Source organism: Penicillium concentricum (assembly GCF_028827145.1).
Source record: "Penicillium concentricum strain IBT 3081 chromosome Unknown utg000001l_segment0_segment0, whole genome shotgun sequence".
Taxonomy (NCBI): domain Eukaryota; kingdom Fungi; phylum Ascomycota; class Eurotiomycetes; order Eurotiales; family Aspergillaceae; genus Penicillium; species Penicillium concentricum.
The window spans coordinates 7,211,185-7,230,875 of NW_026622754.1; the positions used below are offsets into that span (position 1 = coordinate 7,211,185).

The 19,691-nt window shown below is 47.1% G+C and overlaps 9 protein-coding genes across 9 annotated transcripts; 4 read left to right on the forward strand and 5 right to left on the reverse strand.

The window, feature by feature from the left end:
* Positions 1 to 525: 525 nt before the first annotated feature.
* N7517_002778 (Bax Inhibitor family protein) lies at positions 526 to 1,602 on the reverse strand (the record flags this gene model as incomplete). The annotated part of the gene is made up of 2 exons (XM_056720508.1): positions 526 to 1,006; positions 1,073 to 1,602. 2 exons carry the CDS (start codon positions 1,600 to 1,602, stop codon positions 526 to 528), a joined length of 1,011 nt encoding a protein of 336 aa, XP_056584643.1.
* A 266-nt stretch (positions 1,603 to 1,868) lies between these two features.
* Positions 1,869 to 2,574, forward strand: N7517_002779 (EKC/KEOPS complex subunit CGI121/TPRKB; the record flags this gene model as incomplete). Its single annotated transcript, XM_056720509.1, has 3 exons — positions 1,869 to 2,024; positions 2,086 to 2,208; positions 2,275 to 2,574. 3 exons carry the CDS (start codon positions 1,869 to 1,871, stop codon positions 2,572 to 2,574), a joined length of 579 nt encoding a protein of 192 aa, XP_056584644.1.
* A 711-nt stretch (positions 2,575 to 3,285) lies between these two features.
* Positions 3,286 to 5,946, forward strand: slx4 (the record flags this gene model as incomplete). Its single annotated transcript, XM_056720510.1, has 1 exon — positions 3,286 to 5,946. The coding sequence occupies one exon, from the start codon at positions 3,286 to 3,288 to the stop codon at positions 5,944 to 5,946; it is 2,661 nt and encodes an 886-aa protein (XP_056584645.1).
* A 353-nt stretch (positions 5,947 to 6,299) lies between these two features.
* On the reverse strand, positions 6,300 to 6,941 carry N7517_002781 (putative C6 finger domain protein; the record flags this gene model as incomplete). The annotated part of the gene is made up of 3 exons (XM_056720511.1): positions 6,300 to 6,323; positions 6,418 to 6,678; positions 6,756 to 6,941. The coding sequence occupies 3 exons, from the start codon at positions 6,939 to 6,941 to the stop codon at positions 6,300 to 6,302; spliced, it is 471 nt and encodes a 156-aa protein (XP_056584646.1).
* A 1,372-nt stretch (positions 6,942 to 8,313) lies between these two features.
* N7517_002782 (uncharacterized protein) lies at positions 8,314 to 9,581 on the reverse strand (the record flags this gene model as incomplete). The annotated part of the gene is made up of 4 exons (XM_056720512.1): positions 8,314 to 8,526; positions 8,590 to 8,655; positions 8,753 to 9,421; positions 9,495 to 9,581. 4 exons carry the CDS (start codon positions 9,579 to 9,581, stop codon positions 8,314 to 8,316), a joined length of 1,035 nt encoding a protein of 344 aa, XP_056584647.1.
* Positions 9,582 to 10,537: 956 nt separating this feature from the next.
* On the reverse strand, positions 10,538 to 10,771 carry N7517_002783 (uncharacterized protein; the record flags this gene model as incomplete). The annotated part of the gene is made up of 1 exon (XM_056720513.1): positions 10,538 to 10,771. The coding sequence occupies one exon, from the start codon at positions 10,769 to 10,771 to the stop codon at positions 10,538 to 10,540; it is 234 nt and encodes a 77-aa protein (XP_056584648.1).
* A 1,030-nt stretch (positions 10,772 to 11,801) lies between these two features.
* On the reverse strand, positions 11,802 to 12,905 carry N7517_002784 (ER lumen protein-retaining receptor; the record flags this gene model as incomplete). Its single annotated transcript, XM_056720514.1, has 3 exons — positions 11,802 to 12,365; positions 12,425 to 12,726; positions 12,806 to 12,905. The coding sequence occupies 3 exons, from the start codon at positions 12,903 to 12,905 to the stop codon at positions 11,802 to 11,804; spliced, it is 966 nt and encodes a 321-aa protein (XP_056584649.1).
* A 3,076-nt stretch (positions 12,906 to 15,981) lies between these two features.
* On the forward strand, positions 15,982 to 16,745 carry N7517_002785 (SANT/Myb-like DNA-binding domain-containing protein; the record flags this gene model as incomplete). Its single annotated transcript, XM_056720515.1, has 5 exons — positions 15,982 to 16,293; positions 16,366 to 16,413; positions 16,474 to 16,506; positions 16,565 to 16,648; positions 16,704 to 16,745. 5 exons carry the CDS (start codon positions 15,982 to 15,984, stop codon positions 16,743 to 16,745), a joined length of 519 nt encoding a protein of 172 aa, XP_056584650.1.
* Positions 16,746 to 17,554: 809 nt separating this feature from the next.
* Positions 17,555 to 19,433, forward strand: N7517_002786 (purine-cytosine permease family protein; the record flags this gene model as incomplete). The annotated part of the gene is made up of 6 exons (XM_056720516.1): positions 17,555 to 18,007; positions 18,071 to 18,221; positions 18,285 to 18,357; positions 18,415 to 18,528; positions 18,587 to 19,292; positions 19,350 to 19,433. The coding sequence occupies 6 exons, from the start codon at positions 17,555 to 17,557 to the stop codon at positions 19,431 to 19,433; spliced, it is 1,581 nt and encodes a 526-aa protein (XP_056584651.1).
* Between the last annotated feature and the right edge of the window lie 258 nt (positions 19,434 to 19,691).

The window sequence follows — 19,691 nt, forward strand, 5'->3', positions numbered from 1 at the left end:
TAAGCGAATTGACAAAATGCTAGTAGTATAATCTTGTTGCAGAAAACGAAAACCAGTCATGGTATTAAATCTCTACCAAAAGTGATATTGCTACATATTTCACCTATAACTAAACACTACCGAATAGTTGACTAGTAGGTAATTTTTATTTTGTTTCCTTGTTTTGGTGGCTTATAGCATCTTATTTTCTCTTCCAAAACTGGAATTTGCTGACTCGAATCATTATTAGCTATATTTTAATATGCAGCAGAAATGTCAAGGGAGTGGAGATTTGTATTCGCTACCCTGTCTGTTCTATGTCTTTCAGCAAGTACAAAACAGCGATTAACTGCGCTTGCCCGTATGAAGAAGCATCAACGTTAAAAGACCAAAGAAAGGAAAAAGAAAAAAAATTTAAACAGATAAAAAAACAATTGGTTCAAATACAGGGGTTGTCGAATGATTGAGGAATAAGAGAAACACCAATTCTGGTATTGGAAAAACCGGGGTTAGGTAATCCAGTTAATAAAGCGGATATGAAGTAGTTTAACGACGGTTGTTGCCCATGCCCAGGATCTGGACCATGCGGATGAAGATGTTGATGAAGTCCAACTCGAGGCTGACGCACTCGTTGACCACATCACGCTTGATCAAGCCGCGCTCGGCAAGACGAGCATGGTGCAGAATCTTCTGCACGTCGTAAAGAGTGAAACCACCGAAGACAGCAAGGCCACCGTACAGCCAGAGGCGCTCAGACCACATCAGAGTGCGAACGGCAGTGGCAGGGAGGACCATGGGGGCGAGTCCAGAGAGAGCAACGATAGTCACACCGGCAAGAAGGGGAGCACCCAGGTATAGGTACTTCTCCTGCTTGGCAGTGGCACCGACAAAAGCGATTGAGCCCATCATACCAACAGTGTAAAGACCAGCACGAGCGAGAATAGCAGGATTCATGAACATCAAGGGGGAGAGAAGAGCAGCCTGGGTAAGGTTGAAGAGAGTCCAGCAGCCATACTTCATGACGTAGCTAATTGAAAGGTTAGCGCATTTTGTTTCCCTGGAAAACCAAAAGAAAAAGAGGCAAAAAACTTACTTATCTGGGGAAGTGTAGAAAGTGCCGTACATGGAGCCGATGCTGCCAACGAGACCGACACCCATGACGAGCCACGGGTTCATGGCCATAAGACGATAAGACCAGCCGCTCATGTGGAGAGCGCGAGCAGCAACACCAATGATACCAATACCAAGACCAGTGTGCATGAAAGTCTGATTCAAGTAGCTCTGCTCGTAAGCGGGCATACCGCCGTCCTCTCTCGTTTCACGGTTGAAGATGAAGTTGGTTGCCAGAACCGTACCACCAATAATGGCAGCGCCATACAACAGTTTCTGGGTCATGTTACCATCCTGTGCAGGGTTGGCGCTCTGCTGCATATATGTACGGCGGAAGGCATTTTGGAAGTTCTGTCGGGACTTGGCGAAGATCGAGGACGAAACACCCTGAGGCTTTGTTGCTTGGGTGGGCTTGATGGGAGAGTTGTGAATGAATCGGGCGGTTTTTGTGAGCTTAGGGACCTGGCGAAGTGCCGAGGACACAGCGAACGGGCGCCGTAGGAAGAAAGCCATATTTGTGATGGGGAGAGTCGAGAGTCGAAAGTGAGGAGACGTTTAAATGTCCGGTCCACGGGTGATACCTATGGAGGCGATTACTCATGTTCCGCCGGCGACCGCTTAAATCCGGAAAATTCCAGAATTAGTCACGTGGATCAAGAAGTGGGATGCGTTTGTAGACTCACAGTAAACCTCCAGGGCCACTATATTTTTTTTTATTAGATCGGCCTGATTACAAATACGTCATCTTCTTTCACTTCGTTTTTAGTTCGATTCCAGTCATGGCCTCAAGTCTAGAGACGATCAGCCTGCCACATCTACCATTGATGCCTGTGCATGTTGCTCTATATCGCGATGTTCAAAATGCCGCCTCTCTGAAAGGCCGACTTCTCGCCGGTCAAAAGGAATTCGAGTATGCATTCATTGATGCAAGCATGGTATGTTAAGCTATCATTGAGAACTAAAAACAGGAACTAGTCCACTAACACCAAGCGACAGGTTCTGTCAAGGGCTCACGCCACTGCTGCAGTATTCAGAGCAGTTAATGATTACATGCACAACCGACTGAAATCTCATAATGTGCATTCCGAGATCGTGTTCTCATTGAACCCTACAAATAATGTGGGTTGCCAATTCTAGGGATTAGCTGCAAGTTTGCCACTAAAGCCGGGACTAACACGGACTTAGATCACGGAATCATTCCGTAGATTCGGTATTTCCGATTCAACTAAAGACCTGTTGGTGATCAAGGTCTCTGTATCTCCGGAGATAACACATGAATCCGTTGCGGCCCACTTGGACAGCTCGGTTGAAGGAACACCTGTGCCTTTTGATGACCAGACATTATCCAAAATCTCTGATATCAACAAGATCAAGAAAGCGTACAAGCTAGGAGCATTGCCTTCCCCAACTGCCAAGGAGAATGATGAGGCTAAGCAACGACTCGAAAATTCCTTGTTGAGTGCAATCGCATTAAGGGGATCATGAGAAATTGCCTACATCAAGCAACCAAATTCACTGTGCCCGAAATTCCTAAAGTCTGCTATGGGACGAGTGGGAAATACGTTCATTTTCCAACTCGCGCTATTATTCTCCAGTGTAGGATATATTGAGCTCCAATTTGACTTTGAGAATACGCCCATCATCAGTCACAAGCAGATCGCATGAGTGTCCAGAGGTCTACCATTCCTCGGCTCCGATTTTAGGTAGAGGATATCTCAGATCTCTCTGTCGAGACAGTGCACGAAGTCAAGATCATGATGAATTGAATGAAATATTCCAGAGTGCAAGGCTTGTTTTTATAGTTCGACATGTATGATCCTGGCCGTTTGTTTAGTCTGGTACGGGACTGTAAAGTGACGTTTTTTTCTTCTTTCTAAATTGAAAATCAATTGATCTCACCAAGCATTCAGCATGAATACACATAAGGATCTACTCTGTTGAGGTTGAATGCAGTTGGTTGCCCGGCCGAACTATGTAGCCAACTCGAAATTTGCCAAGACCGCAATCGGCCCTTTTACATCGAAACATTGAACTTGGATCCAAACACTACTTCTTTAGCATATCCGACTTGCATACACTTCATAGTGTTTTCCTCTCAGTATAAAAGTTGACTGGGAGATGTCTAATATAGCAAACTCAAGCAGTACACGCGACTCGCCCTGATCAAGCAAACACCCAGAGACGCGACTCGCGACGATGGCCAGCATTGCAGATGTGATCATTATATCGTCCTCTCCAAATCCACCACGGTCGCCAGGGCCAGCTAGGCATGCTGGAAAACAGGTCTCTCACCTCTTGCCACGAGGTGAAACGCCACCACCAATACTCCCGACAGCCGATTTATCCAAACCTCATACGCGTTCCCGTTTTTTCCCCACTCCAGTTGCGAGCACCAAGTGCCCCGAGGACGTGACGAAGCCGAAAAAGCGATCGACAAAGAAGGATTCTACTTCAGACACCAACAACCAAACTGCATCAAGCAAACCGCGACGGAAGGCGATGAAAGCCGCGGGTGCGCCAGGAACAATTGCGCTTGGGGACCCCCAGCCAGAGACTGTTGGCACGAAATATGACGCAGTGAAACCGACCAAAGGTCGTCCTCGCAAGAATGCCAAGAGCAAAGATTCAGGAAACATGACTCTGGCTGGGAAAGTTACGAAGACAAGCGGCGATTCACCAGCAAATAAATCCAGCAAAGGCGGGAAGAAGACGGTTGCCACAAAATTATCCCCTCCGGAAGACTCTCCTGAGAAATTTACTCCCAAGGAATCAAATTCTTTGGGGAAGGATGAGGTATTGCATCTGGACGAGGCAATGAGAAGAAGGATGGACTGGACACCACCAAGGGAGACCGCTAACGAGGAAATTGCTCCTGTGAACGATGGTGGGAGCCAGGATAAGGACCGTGATGAGAACATTACGGGTGGGTTTGGCAAGCAGCTATCCGATTATAATTACTCTGGGTCGGCTTTGAATCCCCGGGACCTTGTGCAGAATGCGAATGGCGAAGGACCAACAAAGCGTCGACGGATAGAGCTGGTCAATCCTGAAATCCAAGCATTGCTCAATGGAAGGTACTCTGATTCAAGTGATCAGACATGTGCGCAAGGAGAGAACATGACATCGGGAAAGCCCAAAAAGACAACCAAGGGCAAGCCTAAGAAGTTTACCACCTTGACGGCGCGCATGACTGCACAATATTCAATAATTGACGCAGAAGAGGATGAGCCGGTGATTGATTGCCTCCCGGACATCAGAACGACAAAAGGAAGACGAAGAAAGACCAAAGAGACAGAGAAAGAGTCTGCGTTCACTGTACTTTCCCCGGAAGCAGCTGTCGAATTTCTGAATGATCAAGATCTTGTGTTTGGTACCTGCAGTCAATTGGAAAGAGATGATTCACCGCAGAGTCTGCGAGAAACCCAACAAGCCATCCGTGCCTCCGAAAATCTGTCATATCCAGAGGGGACACGCAGTAAGGACTCTAGGGCAATCCAAGAATCACCTATCGCTTCTACTCACTCTGTATCAAGGTTGGCAGGCACCAGGAATCTGTGGTGTGTTGGCGCCAGAGACACCGAAGGATCTTTGATTCAACCAGAAACACTAAACGTGGTTGACTTGACGGGTGGGGGAGAATCCCCAGCAAAGAAGAGCCATGACAATGTGGAACGAACAAAGTACAAATCTCTTCAGAGTGATTGGTTTGAGCTTGAATTCGCCGACATAGATTCAACCCCAGAACAGAGACCATCATCGCTACCATTGACCCAAAGGGGCTTGGATTCGGATACGCAAGCTCAAGCTCCGGCTCAAACCCTGGCACCTACAGCTACGGCCATGCCCAAGGCTAGAGCAAAAGCTGCAAAGCCTGCAAAGCCTGCAAAGAGAGCCGACGATACCCCGACTGAAGCGGTTGGTTCCCAGCTAACTGCCTCGCTGGTGCCCTCAATGCCACAATATACCGGATTTACAGACGCAGAGTTGTCTAAACAGGTTTCCACCTATGGTTTCAAGGCAGTCAGGGGCCGCAAGAAGATGATCGATCTCCTTCAACAATGTTGGGAATCGAAACACGGTAGCAATGCTACCTCTGGCAGTCAACCTATATACCAACCCGAGCAACAGAGAGAACCTGTCTCTAAAATGGACAATGTTCCAAACCCCACCGATGCGAAGGCGAGAGCGACGGTGAAGCCTAAATCTGCAACATCTATAAAAAACCAAAAATCGCTTGACGCGATAGAATCAACTTCTGCCTCACAACCCAATCACCAGGCAGACCCAAAGAAAAACTCAAGAGGACAGCCTATCACTGCAACATCTGCATCATTCATTGATGTCGAAGAGATTCAAGACTCAGAAGAAGAAATCATGCCCTCTCCAAGTCAAGTACAAAAGCACTATACCGACATCTATTCAATCTCCAAGGCAGGCAGCCACTCCTTGGATATCCTCACTAAAACACCATCACCGAGTCCGACCAAGCGCAAGGTTGTTTCTTTCAAGATTTCAGCCAAAAGGCCGTCATCCTCTGCATCCATCAAAACCACACGCACAGCAGAGTCCTCTACAGAAATTAGTATGGGAGATTTATCTACACAGATTACCCAAGCTGTTCGCGTCCAGCCTCGGCTCTCGCCACTGTCATCGTCTCGTGGTAGCTGTAGCCGACCGACATGGCATGAAAAGATTCTCATGTATGACCCTATCATCCTGGAAGATTTCACAGCATGGCTCAATGTCGAGGGGCTTGGACTTGTGGGCGAGGATCGCGAGGTTAGCACTGCGTCTGTCAGGGAATGGTGTGAAAGCAAAGGAATCTGTTGTTGCTGGAAAAAGAATGCCAGTTGGTAGAATGGCGAAAGTATTTGCATCGTATTTCTATTTTGGATACACGGTGCACGAGTTGAGATTACATGGTCACACTACATATACCCCCTTTTGGAATAAATGAACGTTTTTCTTTTCACTGTTTACTATAAGAAGTCTCTCACCCTTTACTTGAATACATGAGGAAAAGTCCGCAGTATTCAAAATAAAAGCATTTACGTACACTCAAATAACGGACCTTGTGACCATGTGCGATCCCCATTTTCTCGAACATATACTTCATCTCGGACAGAACAGGACAAATGCAAGCTGGCAAGCAAGCCCACGAGGCATGATACACTGTCTAATAAATAGCACGGGCAAAAAAGGCGTCATAGTCACAGTATGAGGTCAAGACCCGGCTGGCAATTGAGTTAGCCCTAAATCCCATAGAAAAGAATCAGAACGTGGATATTTCAGTAAGATGTGAATTAAAGAGGCGTGAAAAAGACATACCTCGTAGTGATCTATGAGATTGGCTCTGTATGAACCATTCAGACAGGCTTGTAGCTGTGCGTTCTTCTGCTGAAGCTGTGTGAGCTCTTCCTTCAAGTTATCGTTCTGCTTTTTGAGCTTCTCGATAAGATCCCGCATTTGCCCAGCCTCACCACGCACCCAGGTCTCTCCGGTGACACGGTCGGTGACTTTGCATGGGATGTTGAGGACAATGCAACAAGCGCAGCCTCTATGATCGGGCGTACACTTCATCTTCTTGAGCTAGATATCAATACAAATACGTCAGTATGGTGTTCTAAGTCAAAGTCAACGCGATATCAGGATATGAACAGCCATACCTTGCAACGATCACAGGCTTGGCCGACACGATGCTGAGACTTCGTGACTTTGGCACGCACCATGGCCGACCAGTCAGGCTCAGGGTCGTAGCGGCTGCGGCGAGTCTTCTTGGGCTTCGGGACATTCTCGCTAGGAGCGTCGTTGACGCGCTCGTCGTCGGGTATTGTAAAGTCTGGAGTATCCATGATGAGATTGGATGGTGTTGTTTCTGGAAATGATGGTTAAATGGCTTCTCATCTCGTCTTCTTATGCAAAGCATCGAAAAACATATTAAGTCTGTGTTTGAGAACTTGGAGTACTTGCCTTTCATTTTCCAGGCTAGTTCCAGATAATAATCACTTTGCTTGTCTTTTTTTTATCTATCCAGAGAGAGCATCCCATCCAGATCTCACTCTGATCACAAAGCCTTTGTCTTTAGTAAAATCCTTTTGTTTAGCTTCGCTGTCTTAACGGAGCGCATAACAAAGGGTTGGACTATTTCGCCCTGCTTGCTTTGTTAGACGTAGAGGTCCTCACTTAGGGTATCTGGATCAAGGACAGAGCCATTGTTATATACTCTTGGCTATCTTTCACGTGGCATACATCCTCATTGTCCTAGAAATTGTCTTAGACTCCTGGCTTTTTTTTTCTTTGCCTTCTCCCAATGGGTACTGCTGATCTTTTTTTTTGTTTTTTCAATGGACATACACCTTGTCTAATGGGAAATGGAACCTATCTCATCATAAGATGTATATGGGTCAATGATAATGGCCTAGTACTTGTCAATACAATATAAGTTTATATATGGCTGTGACCAATCATTAACTCTTTATCATGCCTGCAAACCTCATCTGCCCCATGGTTTCAAGATCTTCCTCATTTGCATTATTCGTTCATGGGCTACTATCGCCGATGATGTATAAAATGAAATAAAAGTACCATCCTTCATGAATGAGAGCCTTAGGAATTCGATGGCCAATTGCATGACTACGAGTATCATCTGCATCCAGGACATAATAAATCCGCGGAGTGCGAAACTACCCTTCTGTTGTTTACCAGTATTCCTTTTTAAGAAGATACCCAATAGGTCAACTTGATATCCAAAAATAGCTGGTCGTAGATCATCTAAATTTTTAGCTCTTCACAGCCCCGGATCCGACCCACTACTGCATCATATGTACTAGGAGCTACATTAAACTTGAAAAAATGACAATAGAACACTGCAAATGTATGAAGAATGTGAGAGGGATAAAAATGAAATTTGAGATAAAATAGAAGAATAAAATATATAGAGAATGGTGTGATGCCAATTTCTCCCGCTCTGCAAACATAGTCCTATCAAATCCAAGGCTGATCATGACAATCGTGAAGGCAAGAATCGGGGGTGGTGAGTCGATCTAATTAATCTTAGAATGAGAAGAAAAGAAGTAAAAAGACCATTGAAAGGGGAAAGAACAAAGTCAAGCTGAAAAGTAACGAGCAATGAGGGAGTGAGAAGAAGTAGAAGAAGTAGAAGTAGTAGAAGAAGAAGAAGAAGAAGAAGAAGAAGAAGAAAGAAAAGAAGAAGCACGCTTGAATCTAAAAGGCCACTTCCTCATTGTCAGTCTCCAGGTCTAATGACTGAGCTCGAGGTCGTTTTCGAGACACAGTAGGTGTGATAGGAGCAGGATCAGACATGGCAGATGGCGATTCACTCAAGCGATCACGATGTTGTTTTTTCGTGTCTAAAAGTCGAAGTTGAGTTCTGCATTGATCGGGCGAGTACAGTCTAGTACCACCAAGTTCTTTCATCTATGAAAGATCAAAAGGCACGTTAGAACGTTTCCTATATTATGCGAGCATAGGGAATCTCACCTTATCTGAAAGGAAATGGAATTTATCTTTTGCCCAGATCCCATGGGCGTGGATCAGGAGTTTGATCTAGAAGATTTTCGTATTAGCATGGACGATTCAACACGTGTATGCTCCAGCTCATACAACTTGATTATGCCACATGGTACGGGAGGTACATACTCACATCTGATTCTTCCCAGCGCACCATTCGCTCCCGGAGCCGGCGATGGAGACGCATCTGCAGGCGTGCCTCAGAGGCATCTTTATTGAATCTTTCCCGGAATTCTTGACGCACAACCTTCCAGGCCGTTTGCCTATCTCTTAGCTCCTCTACAAAGGCATCTTCGTCTTCTGCTTGCGGGTCGCGTCGCCCGCGGCCTGGAGCTCGGACCCTAGGGAGTATGTGTGGAGATGGCTGCATGTGCTGGCGATCTTGCTCCATTCGGAGAAGGCCCTCTGGATTGGGAGCGATGCTAATTGGCGTGTTGCTTGCCTGCTCGCGCGAGGGCGTGTCTGAGGATGGGTGTCTGGCGCGCTTAGCTGGTGGTGGGCCATGTGGCGACTGGATAGGCGTTTGTGCCATGCCATGGCGGATGCCACTTGGATCCGGAGCGTACAGGTAGGCAGAACCGGGTGCCGAAGACCGGGGGAAATCACTCGGGAAGGGTGCAGAGATACCAAGACCCAGTGGGGCTGACATGGGGTCATTCATGCCATAGTGGTATTCTTGTGCGCCATAGCCATGTGAGTGGTGACTGATTGTCGGGCTGTCCGGAAGACTGATCGGTGTCAAGATACTGGATGGAGCGAGAGGCTCTGTGCAGTACGGGCTGTTGGCTCCCACATACGGGGTCTAGATCGTATATAGGTCAGCTCATGTTGCGGAAGCATACAATGTTGTGTATCAGAAGTGCATATGTACATACCGCTTGGATTCCGGGCCAATGAGCTGGGATGCCTTCATAGTACTCTGACATTTCCTCAGAGCAGGGAATATCCGAGCGATTAGACATGATGTTGACTGGTTGCACTCAAGCGGAACATAAAACACGGGGAAGATTCACAGTCCACTGCGTTGGCTGAGTGGGGAGAATAAACGCCGGAGGAGCAGAATATGAAACGAGATATGAAACTCGATGTAGGGGAAGATGTGGGACTGCAGGTGGCTGGCAGGCTAGAGTGGTTTGAACAGTTAGGGTTGTAGGTGTATATCAATAAGGCCTTTCACTCCGAAGATGTTGAAGAAAATATTCACATTCCCAACCATCGACGATAGTTGATTTTATAAGATTCATGCGAGCAAGAAAAGAGGGGAAGATTTAAAAGCAAGAAAGATGCACAATTCCGCCTGTCCTCCACTTTGAGCGATATCACAGCCAGCACCGGGATGCCTCGTGAGGCAAGGTGTGAACAATCAGTAGAGGTATGAACTATAGGCTCAGAGAGCACCAAAACAGAGATCAGTACCGCCGACGAGCGCTGTGCCGCATTAGAATGTAGGGAAACTCATGAAGACTTGACGAGAGCCTATATTTAAGCGCTGCGGGCTCAATAGTCCAATGTTGATATCCATATTCCGCCCCCATCCCTGGATGGGGGGGCTCAGACTCTGCATGGTGAATAGGAATTAAAGTCAGTCCATGACTTCAGACCCACTGCAACGGGCCAAAAAAATTATTAAATAAATAAACAGGAAAGACTGTGCTGCTTAGGGTTGTGGATGATCCTCCACAAAGGAGACAAAGCGTAGCGCTTAGAGCTTTGGAGAGATCCAGTGGATTATGGGACCCCAATACTAAGCCCGTCAATTATAACATGGCTACATATTTCAATTTAGACATAAACGTTCAACAGCCCCCAAAGTCGATATTGCCCCATATCCCAAGTCAGCCTTGTTGACTGCCTACTCTATATTAATGTTTCATTTTGGCAGCCACGAGAGAAGAAAATAAAAATTCTCAGGTTGACGCTAGGTTCCAACCCACCGGTTGTGGGATGGAATGAGAGGGATCATGATCCTTCTCCATGCATTCCCCATGCAGAGGCGTTGCTCAAGACGGGCGGCTCTCGACTGGCCATAGATGATCCAAAATTCTTTTTGAGGCTGAGAAGACCCCACGCGCCGCTTGGTGGCTTTATCCACGGAGAATTCATGACCGCTGGTTAAGCGCTCTGATGTAGACACCCGGTAAACCCCGGTCATCTCGAAGGTGCAGAACAACCTTGGAACTTTCTTTGTGATGATTTTTTTTTTTTTCATTTTTTCCTCTTGCTTCTGTGGGGATATCTCAAGCAAAAAAAAAACCATAGTTTTTTTCCTTTCTTTCTTTCTTTCTTCGATCTCAAATCTCCACATTTCTGGTGATCGTTTGTTTCCGGGGTCAGCTCTTCGAGCCACGTCCTGCCTTTAAGCGCCCGAGAAAAAGCCAGTGTCTGGACCTTGAATCAAACGCTCACTTTTTTTTTTGAATTATCTGCACATAATTCTAGAGAAATATTGGGAGTTGATAGCTCCCATGTATCTTTCTTGGGTTGGGAAGTAACCGGTTGAAAGAAACTCGGAGGCTTTGAAGATCAGCGTTCCCAGGTGGAGCAAACGCTTGAATTCCCTAAACGCATATTGATTATTCACTGACTATTGGCTCTTTATTTTCTCACTTTCTGGCTTCTGCTTCTGGGTTATCTTATGTGATAGCTACCCCGTACATGCATATTTATTCGAGATACTCTCGTGGGGGCCAAAAATGCTCCTTTATGAAATGCGGAGTCCACAGGTGCTCCGAGGTCAATACTCTTAATGTAATATTCTCACACCGAGAAACGCCTCCATAACAGCGGCAGCTAAAAAACAAAGCCTCATTGAGAATCTAGTACATAAAACTATGTACCGATCTCCATATGGAGAGAATCAAGTCAGTAAATGACTAGAGACTAGAAAGTAATTAGAAATCAAGATACATAGGTTACATCAAATTACCAGCATGAAACGGTGTAGCCTGAACAACAATGGCCCCCATACACTTGGGGCTAGTACAGAGTACATGTTCTCATTTCCTAATTCTATCAAAAGGCCCGAGAATTCAAAGGTGGGTATCAAATCCCGGGGAGATAATAACCACACTAGAACAGCAATGGCGGGTCTTCCCGTGCAACCCATTTTAGAGCCCGTGAGGGCTCTGCTTAGCATTTAACTTGATATATGCCATGTGAGCGAATCTGCCCATAGCAAATCCTTAATGAGAATTGTTCACCCGGTGATCATCCGTTTCGTCTTCGTCCCCCGAAAATCCATCTAAACTATCATCATGATGTCCCTTATTGTGACCATTGGTTTCCAGGGTATCGTCGGCTGCGATGGAAATACCACGGGCGCCCCACCGGTTGTGGTTTGATTGACCATCCACTCCTTCCTCGTCTTGAAGGTGCTGTTCTTCGTCTGCAGAGCGTCGCGATGCCCGGAAATTCACCACGCGATTCACCAGCCAACTGTTCCCATAGTCCTCGGAGTCAACGACACCACCATGGCGAAGCTTGACTCGCTGGCGCGAATAGTATACCCATGCAAAGTCGACATAAAAGGCGGTCTGTACAATGCCAAACACGACGGCGATCCAGTCATAGAAGGGCTCCTTGTTGAAAAGGCGGACTATCCAATTGAGGATGTAGAATGCTCTGTAGGAGCCCAGAGCAAGCAGGTAGTATGAGTCGATCACCGTTGGGACAGTGGTTTGACGAAGGAGAAGGAGTTGCGGCAAAACACACACAGATTCAAGAATGATGGAGAAAGCCCAGCAAACCTAAGTAGTTGGATCAGTAAAGCTGGAAAATATGAATGCTTTGGGCTTGTCCAACTTACGTCAAGGAACCATAAAGTGTAAGCCTCTTTCTCGAAAAGCCATATTGAGATAGGTGCCAAAACAACGGACCCAGCCACAGACCACAACCCGAGTTTCCAAGCTCGCTCCCTCTCTCTCGTCCGCGGGTATACCTTCATCATCAGGAATATCACGTATGCGGATGAGATTATGTAGAAGAGCTTGAAAGAGACATTCCAAATGCCGTGCCATGTCCCGCTCGTGTACGTGTGGGGATCCAGCAGGTCAAGATAGCGAAATATGAAGACGACACCGTAAAGCAGCTGTGTGAGCAGTGAGATGCCTAAATCACATGCCTGTGTCAGTAATCTTTGCAGGGTATCTAGAAAGCTCTAATTAAATTGATACAAGGATGTACGAACCCTCGGCGCTCTTATTCTTGTGGATAGCCCAGAGTAGGACGCATATTGACCCTAAATGGGACAGATCTCCAAGAATGCGAAAGATATTCCAGGCCGCCATGGCTGGAGGGGGTCAGACAATCAAACAATGAGTTGGACGCGGGGTGTGGACACCTGTCAAGCTATCACCATCGAGGTCGACGCCAAGTATCTGGTGAAATGGGAGAATCAAGTGTCGAGTAGACTGGAAGAGAAATGACGTTTTTTGTGTATATATGTTCCCCCCAATGAAATTAAGGGAGATGCAATGAACCTTGTAAGGATATTGGCGCTGTTGGAGTGACTAGGGGAGTTCGTTATCGGTGATCCACATGAGCTCGGGCCGCGTGTCCTTTCACGTGAGGTTGACGTCAGCGCGTAAATTGGCCCTGGGGAAGCTCTGGGGTTGGCGAAAAAAATATGGTGAATTAATTTTACTAGACGAAAGATTTGATAGCTATTGGTTCTATCTTGTTGTCTAGTGTCTAGTTATGGTTGACATGTGCTGTTCAACAATGCGGTCTCAAAATGTATATATTCGGGGGTACTGACAACCTGTGGAACTTATATAAAAAATATATATTTCGACAATTGGACTTCGAAGGACCAAACATACTGTGATTAATGTTGCTCTTAGCAAGTCATATAGCTTAGGGTTCACCAGCCACTCTTGGAGGAAATGGACTAAAAAACGAAAGATGCGGGGATGTTGAGGAGTAAATGCCATGAGGACGTACAACCTACTCGATAGATATTTGAGTTGTCGAAAGTTGATTCGAGGCTCTTCTTAAGCTTCTGGAGTGATACCAATGAGCTAGGATTCCAGTTAAAATCGATATCTGTTTATTTGCGCTTGCGGCCGTGGATGCGGGAAGGCCTAGATGCTCTAGGTGATGCAGGCGACGCGGTAAGATTCCCAAAGCAGATGTAATCGCTGCAACACGAGCAGTACCCAGTAGTCATAACTAGTACTGCTCATGCTCCTGGGAGCAATGAACTATGATTTAGCAAGAACGAGGTTTGGCCTGGTCGGAATGACTTTATTTCATTGTAGAACGGTTGAAACGGCTTGAATCTTGATCGAGTAAAAACAGCAAGGAATTGGTCATATTCGAAGAGTCCGAGTCCTTTTGTTATGCTGGCCGAGTGCTTGAATCACTAATATTAGAGCCATCTGTTGGAGTGCATGTCTTTTTTGGCTGGGTTGATCAAGGAACTTGAGATTCCTAGATTCGATAGAGAAACACCTCCTGTTTATTAAAACAGGTGATGCAAGTCATATTTACCACCAGCAACTCTTGGCGGTACCTATTTGGATTGATAATATGCTGCACCAGGACATTCAGCACACCTGATCCTTTGCATGCATCCTCAAACCTAACCGGAGAGACTCGTCATTACCACTTGATATCACCTAGTCAATTGATAATGCCAGGAAATGTAGAAGTCCTGGTCGGCTTGGTCATCAGCAAACTTGTCAATTGTCACCAATTGGAGATTTGACAGGGGGGATGAACTGCGTGTGACAAAGAAAATGACGGCAGGATTTTGAGAGGCTGGGCTTCTTGAATATATACACGCTTAGATGAACCCCGTGCGGTACTAAGACAGAAATAAATGCTGATAGGGTCCTCCAGCCCTTCTACTCCATACCGTGCATGCTCTCAATAACGACCTGCATGGGGGACAAAGAGGGGATGGTACGCGGTGGCTTCACGCGAAACCGTCTTGTGGCTGACCTAGCCTGCCAAGTCTCGGGTTGGACGGACACTTCTACTTCTGTCACTTGAATGTTGGTGATTGCGGGATGAGCTCCCGGGGCCACTGGATGCCTTTGCAATAATTAGGCCCTCGGGCGCATCGTTGACTCGCATTGGGCGTGTTCTGTCATCCTCGCACGGTGTTGTGAGATCTCGCCGGGTCACCGGATTCTGGAACAGGCCACTCGCGGGTCTCTTCGGCCCAAATGTCTCATGGAAGCTGCCGGACGTGGTTATCTTTGCTTCTGCATTTTGATGTCGGTCGAATTGGATCATAGGATGAGCCATAAATTGTGACAGGGCCCCTGTCCGGGCATCGGTTCCTAGACCAGGGAAGAACGGGTGGAATGCACCGGAGGGGGAAGTGGTTGGAGGCGCATTTGAATCGACACTGATTTTTAATTTGATTGCATGAATAGTCTACATTTGATATAAGGAGAAAATGCCATAAAATGGATCGAAGTAATAGAGGGGGGTTATACTAGGAAATTAACTGTGAGATTAGCTGAAAATCAAAACATTCAAGTAAAAATCAAACTAAACCCATATAAAATATATAAATATAAAAGCTCTATAGACTAGATATAAACTATATAAACTAGAAATATCTAAAGTGCTATTATTACTTTGTTGTGATATGAGGTGACTCCATCCCCGCTCGTTTCCTCTTCTCCTCTTCCTCCTTTCTCTTCTCTCTGTAACCTTGTCTCTCTCTCTCTCTCTTTCTCTTTCTCCCTGTTTTTTTTTCCCTCAAGTCTCTGGGGTTTTTTGTTCTCTTGGGGGTTCCTCTCCTCAACCTTACCTCCCCTCCAAAGTCAACCCACCTTTCCAGCCTCATGTTCTCCCCGTATTCGGAAGAATTCGAGGTCCCCGAATCGACGCTTCGACCATGCGATTTTGACCTGTGAGCTTCCCCTTGACTTAACCTCCCCCCCCCACATAGGAGTTAAAACACTCCGGTCGGAGTCTGGACTTCTCTGTGTCGCGACTTATACCTTCCTATTGTCCCTGTTACCTTTGTCAGTCTGGTTCTGCCTGGGATGCGCCTGTGTCATCGTCTTTAGTGTAACGCTTCCCGAGAGTTGACCAAGGCGCGCCAGTACCAGATCCTGCTAACCCCCCTACGCGGCCTTTCTGTATGTACAGATGAATCGGCACAGTGTGATTGCAAACGTGTGTCTTTCACCATGTCGTAAGTCCCTTCGTCTGTGATCTCCGTCCGGCCTCCAGCTGTGGGAGGGAGACTGGGCTGGAAGTCAAGTGCACTTGGTCGCGTTCTTACCATATTGCTTCATCCCACCTCATGTCTCTTCTATTCTCTGACTCTTTACCCGATTAGTTCCCCCCCCGACATCTAAGCGCCTCAAGACGTCGGCAACTACCAGCGCTCCCCCGCATATGCTTGCCCAACAACAAATCCATCCATTTCATCGCGTCCCAACCTTTGAAGGCATCCCGATTCCGACTGCTCCTATACCTCAACAAAACCCCGGCGCTTCGCGCAAACGCCCTCCTTCTCCTTCGGGATCGTCAGCCATGATGTCAGCCTCAGGGAATCCTACGGGTGTGATCGATGACTCCGGTGCCATTCCCACGGTCGAGTCTACGCCCAAGAAAAAGGGACGCACAAATACCCCATGGACTGCAGAGGAGGAGCAAAGGCTTAAAACAATGCGCGACGCCGGGCGCAGTTGGAGTGAAATCGCCAAGGTGCGCGCGCGCGGCTTTTTATAGGCAGAAACTATGGATTGCTGACCTGGGCTTTTTTTTTAAACCCTATAGACTTTCCCGACCCGAACCGAGGGCAGTGTCAAGAAGCATTGGTATAAGGTACGCAATATCAAGCGAATTTGGTAATACCATGTCTCGTCTTACTGACACCTTACGCAGGACATGCACTACGCGGAATTTGCCGAAGATGAGGTATGATCCCGATTTTCTTTTAATGTCCGTTGTCGCATCCGCCTCTGACGTCGCACAGTCTGTGAAGCTTCGCGATGCGATCAAGGAGTACGAGGCAAACAAGTGGAAGGTGATCGGTCAGAAAGTGGGAAAGCCTGCCAAAGTGAGTATCGGAATTTCATGTCATTGTGCCATCTAATCTCAATATTTTCCGACAGGCCTGCGAACAGTATGCCAAAGAGCATTTCAAGAACGTCTGACCACGACGCCTCTGATGAAGTGATGATATCGTTTTCTTAGCATCTTTTATGAATTTGGCATTCTCTCTTCCGGATCAATTCCAGAGCGATGCAAGTTTCATCGGTGGCCGCTGGAGGCCACTGATTTTACAAGGCAGATGGAGTTGGTGATCTGGATTTCAATCTTATTGGTTCTCGTTTATATGCGCTATGAACACTTGCGCTTGTTTTGCCATATTTTCCTAAGGCGTCTATTTTGATTTGACAAGCGCTATTTCTTTTTTGCGCTTTTGTGTCCACCAATACCATATGATTCCCACTTCCAGTATGAGGAAATTTCAGAATAATGTACTTTGTAAATAGATAGAACAAAATGTCTACAATGTCTACAGGTGAGGTGGCGGCAAAAGCCAAAGCGGGCGATCTTCTTTTTTTTTCCCCGCGGCAATTCTCCCCCCGTTTTTTTCCCCCACTGGAAATTAGGTGCTTTTAATAGGTGAACTTGTTACTTGTTGCTTTGTTTTCGTGAGCCTCAGGTAAAAGCCCTGTGATTGCCTGACATTAACCAATTCCTCTGACGCTACAGTGTGTTCATAGTGACTCTTCTCTCGGAAGGTAACACAACCTCGATCGGCTACCATGAAGACGAGTAGCGTGGTATTTTCTCACGATCAAGGTATCTAGGACAAACCTCCTGCATGAAGACCGGTGTTCGACAATTGTCGTTCTGAGAATATACGGTTAAACTTGATCTGGGTAATTCCAGCGAAAGGACTCAATGCGCTTTTTCTTTCCTCAGCGATTAGGTGTGATACTAACAGAGACGCAGCATGGCATCGGAAAATGAAATCACCGCTCTAGCGGTGCACACCAACAAGGAAGACCTGACGACTGAAACCCCCGGGATGGCCAACAAGGATGAGGGAATCTACGCCGAGACCACGACCAATCGCCGCAATCCCGTCGGATCACGATTGGGCTCCATTATCAGAGCCTTTGAGAAACAGCTCATCGAGTATAACCTGGAAGCACGGGGTATTGAAAGAGTTGCCGCGGATGAGCGCATGAAGCGCCTCACGTGGATGTCGTATCTGCAAGTCTTCTTGCTTTGGATCTCCATCAACCTTGCGCCCAATAACATCACCCTCGGGATGTTAGGGCCTGCCGTGTATGGTCTCAGCTTCCGGGACTCGGCGCTTTGCGCTGTCTTTGGTGCCTGCGTTGGTTCCATCGTCTCCTCTTGGATGGCCACATGGGGGCCCGTTTCTGGGATTCGGACATTGGTGCGTAGTACATCGTGAATCTGTTGGACTATTATTCGATTGACAGGGCTAATTGATGACCAGGCCTTTGGAAGGTATTCGATGGGCTGGTGGCCTAGCAAGATCATTGTTCTATTGAACCTTGTTCAGATGATTGGATACGGCTTGATCGATTGCGTCGTTGGCGGACAAATCTTGTCTGCCGTCTCTCCTGGCGGCATGTCCGTAGCTGTCGGTGAGTAATCGGCGAACCAGGGAACTCTATAAATCAATACTGGTACTAATCTTGATATTATAGGCATCGTGATCATCGCGGTTCTCAGCTGGGCTGTGGCCACATTCGGCATCCAAGTCTTCCACTACTATGAACGGTTAGTTTGAGAGCTTGTTGCCACAAGGAACAGTGTCACTGACGGACATCATGTTAGATTCGCCTTTTTGCCACAAGTAATTGTGGTCTTCATCCTTTTCGGGGTGTCATCCGTGAAATTTGACTTGTCAACCACCTCTGTCGGTGATTCCCGGACAGTAGCTGGCAATAGGTGAGTCTGCACCTCAAACCTAAGCATCGAAGTTTTAAGTTTTCTAACATGGTTCCAGGCTATCCTTCTTCTCCATCTGTCTGAGCGCCGCAGTCACCTACGCCCCACTAGCAGCCGACTTCTTCGTCTATTACCCCGAAAATACCTCTCGCGTGAAACTATTCGGCCTTACTCTAGGAGGCCTCCTTGTCTCCTTCACTATGGCCCTGATCTGCGGTGTTGGGCTGGCCACGGGCATCTCTACACACCCAGAGTACTCCGCCGCCTACGAACAAGGCCCAGGAGCACTAATCGTCGAAGGATTCGGCCCGCTACACGGCTTCGGCAAGTTCTGCTCTGTGATCTGCGCTCTAGGCCTGATCGCCAATACCGTCGCGCCCACTTACTCCGCCGGCATCGACTTCCAGATCCTCGGTCGCTACGCCGAGGCAGTACCGCGCGTCATCTGGAATACCATTGCTGTCATTATCTATACTGTCTGCGCGCTAGTTGGCCGCAGCAACCTCTCTGAGATCTTCACCAATTTCCTCGCTTTGATGGGCTACTGGGTTGTCATCTGGATTGCTATTGTCCTCGAGGAGCGGTTCATCTTCCGTCTTCGCACTGGATACAACTGGGCGATCTGGCGGGATCCGTCAAAGCTCCCCCTTGGAATTGCGGCTTTCGCTGCCTTTATCATTGGCTGGGTGGGCGCTGTGTTGTGTATGGCGCAGGTGTGGTACATCGGTCCCATTGCCAAATTGGTCGGCGAATACGGTGCTGATGTAAGTTGAACACTACTTCCCATGATGTGTCTTTGATTCTAACTTATTACTCGCCAGATGGGAGTTTACGTCGGGTTCTGTTGGACAGCCCTTGTTTACCCTCCTCTCAGATTCATCGAACTTCGCTTCGTGGGTCGCTAGGCATCGGCTGATATACGATGTCCTGTACAAGCATATGAGTGATCTTGCTTCTTTTTGGACGAGGCTTTGCACAATGTTTCATTATCTACTTCCCGGGATGTCGAGGCTGCGCTCTACTAACCCACCGCATTTTTCTAGATACATTAGATTAAAAGTGATATGATATATGGATAAATTTTCCTTCGGCACCGCGTGCTCGGCGATGGCCGAGAGCTGCAGTGCCACCAAACATTCATCTATGAAAAAATTAGCGTATTT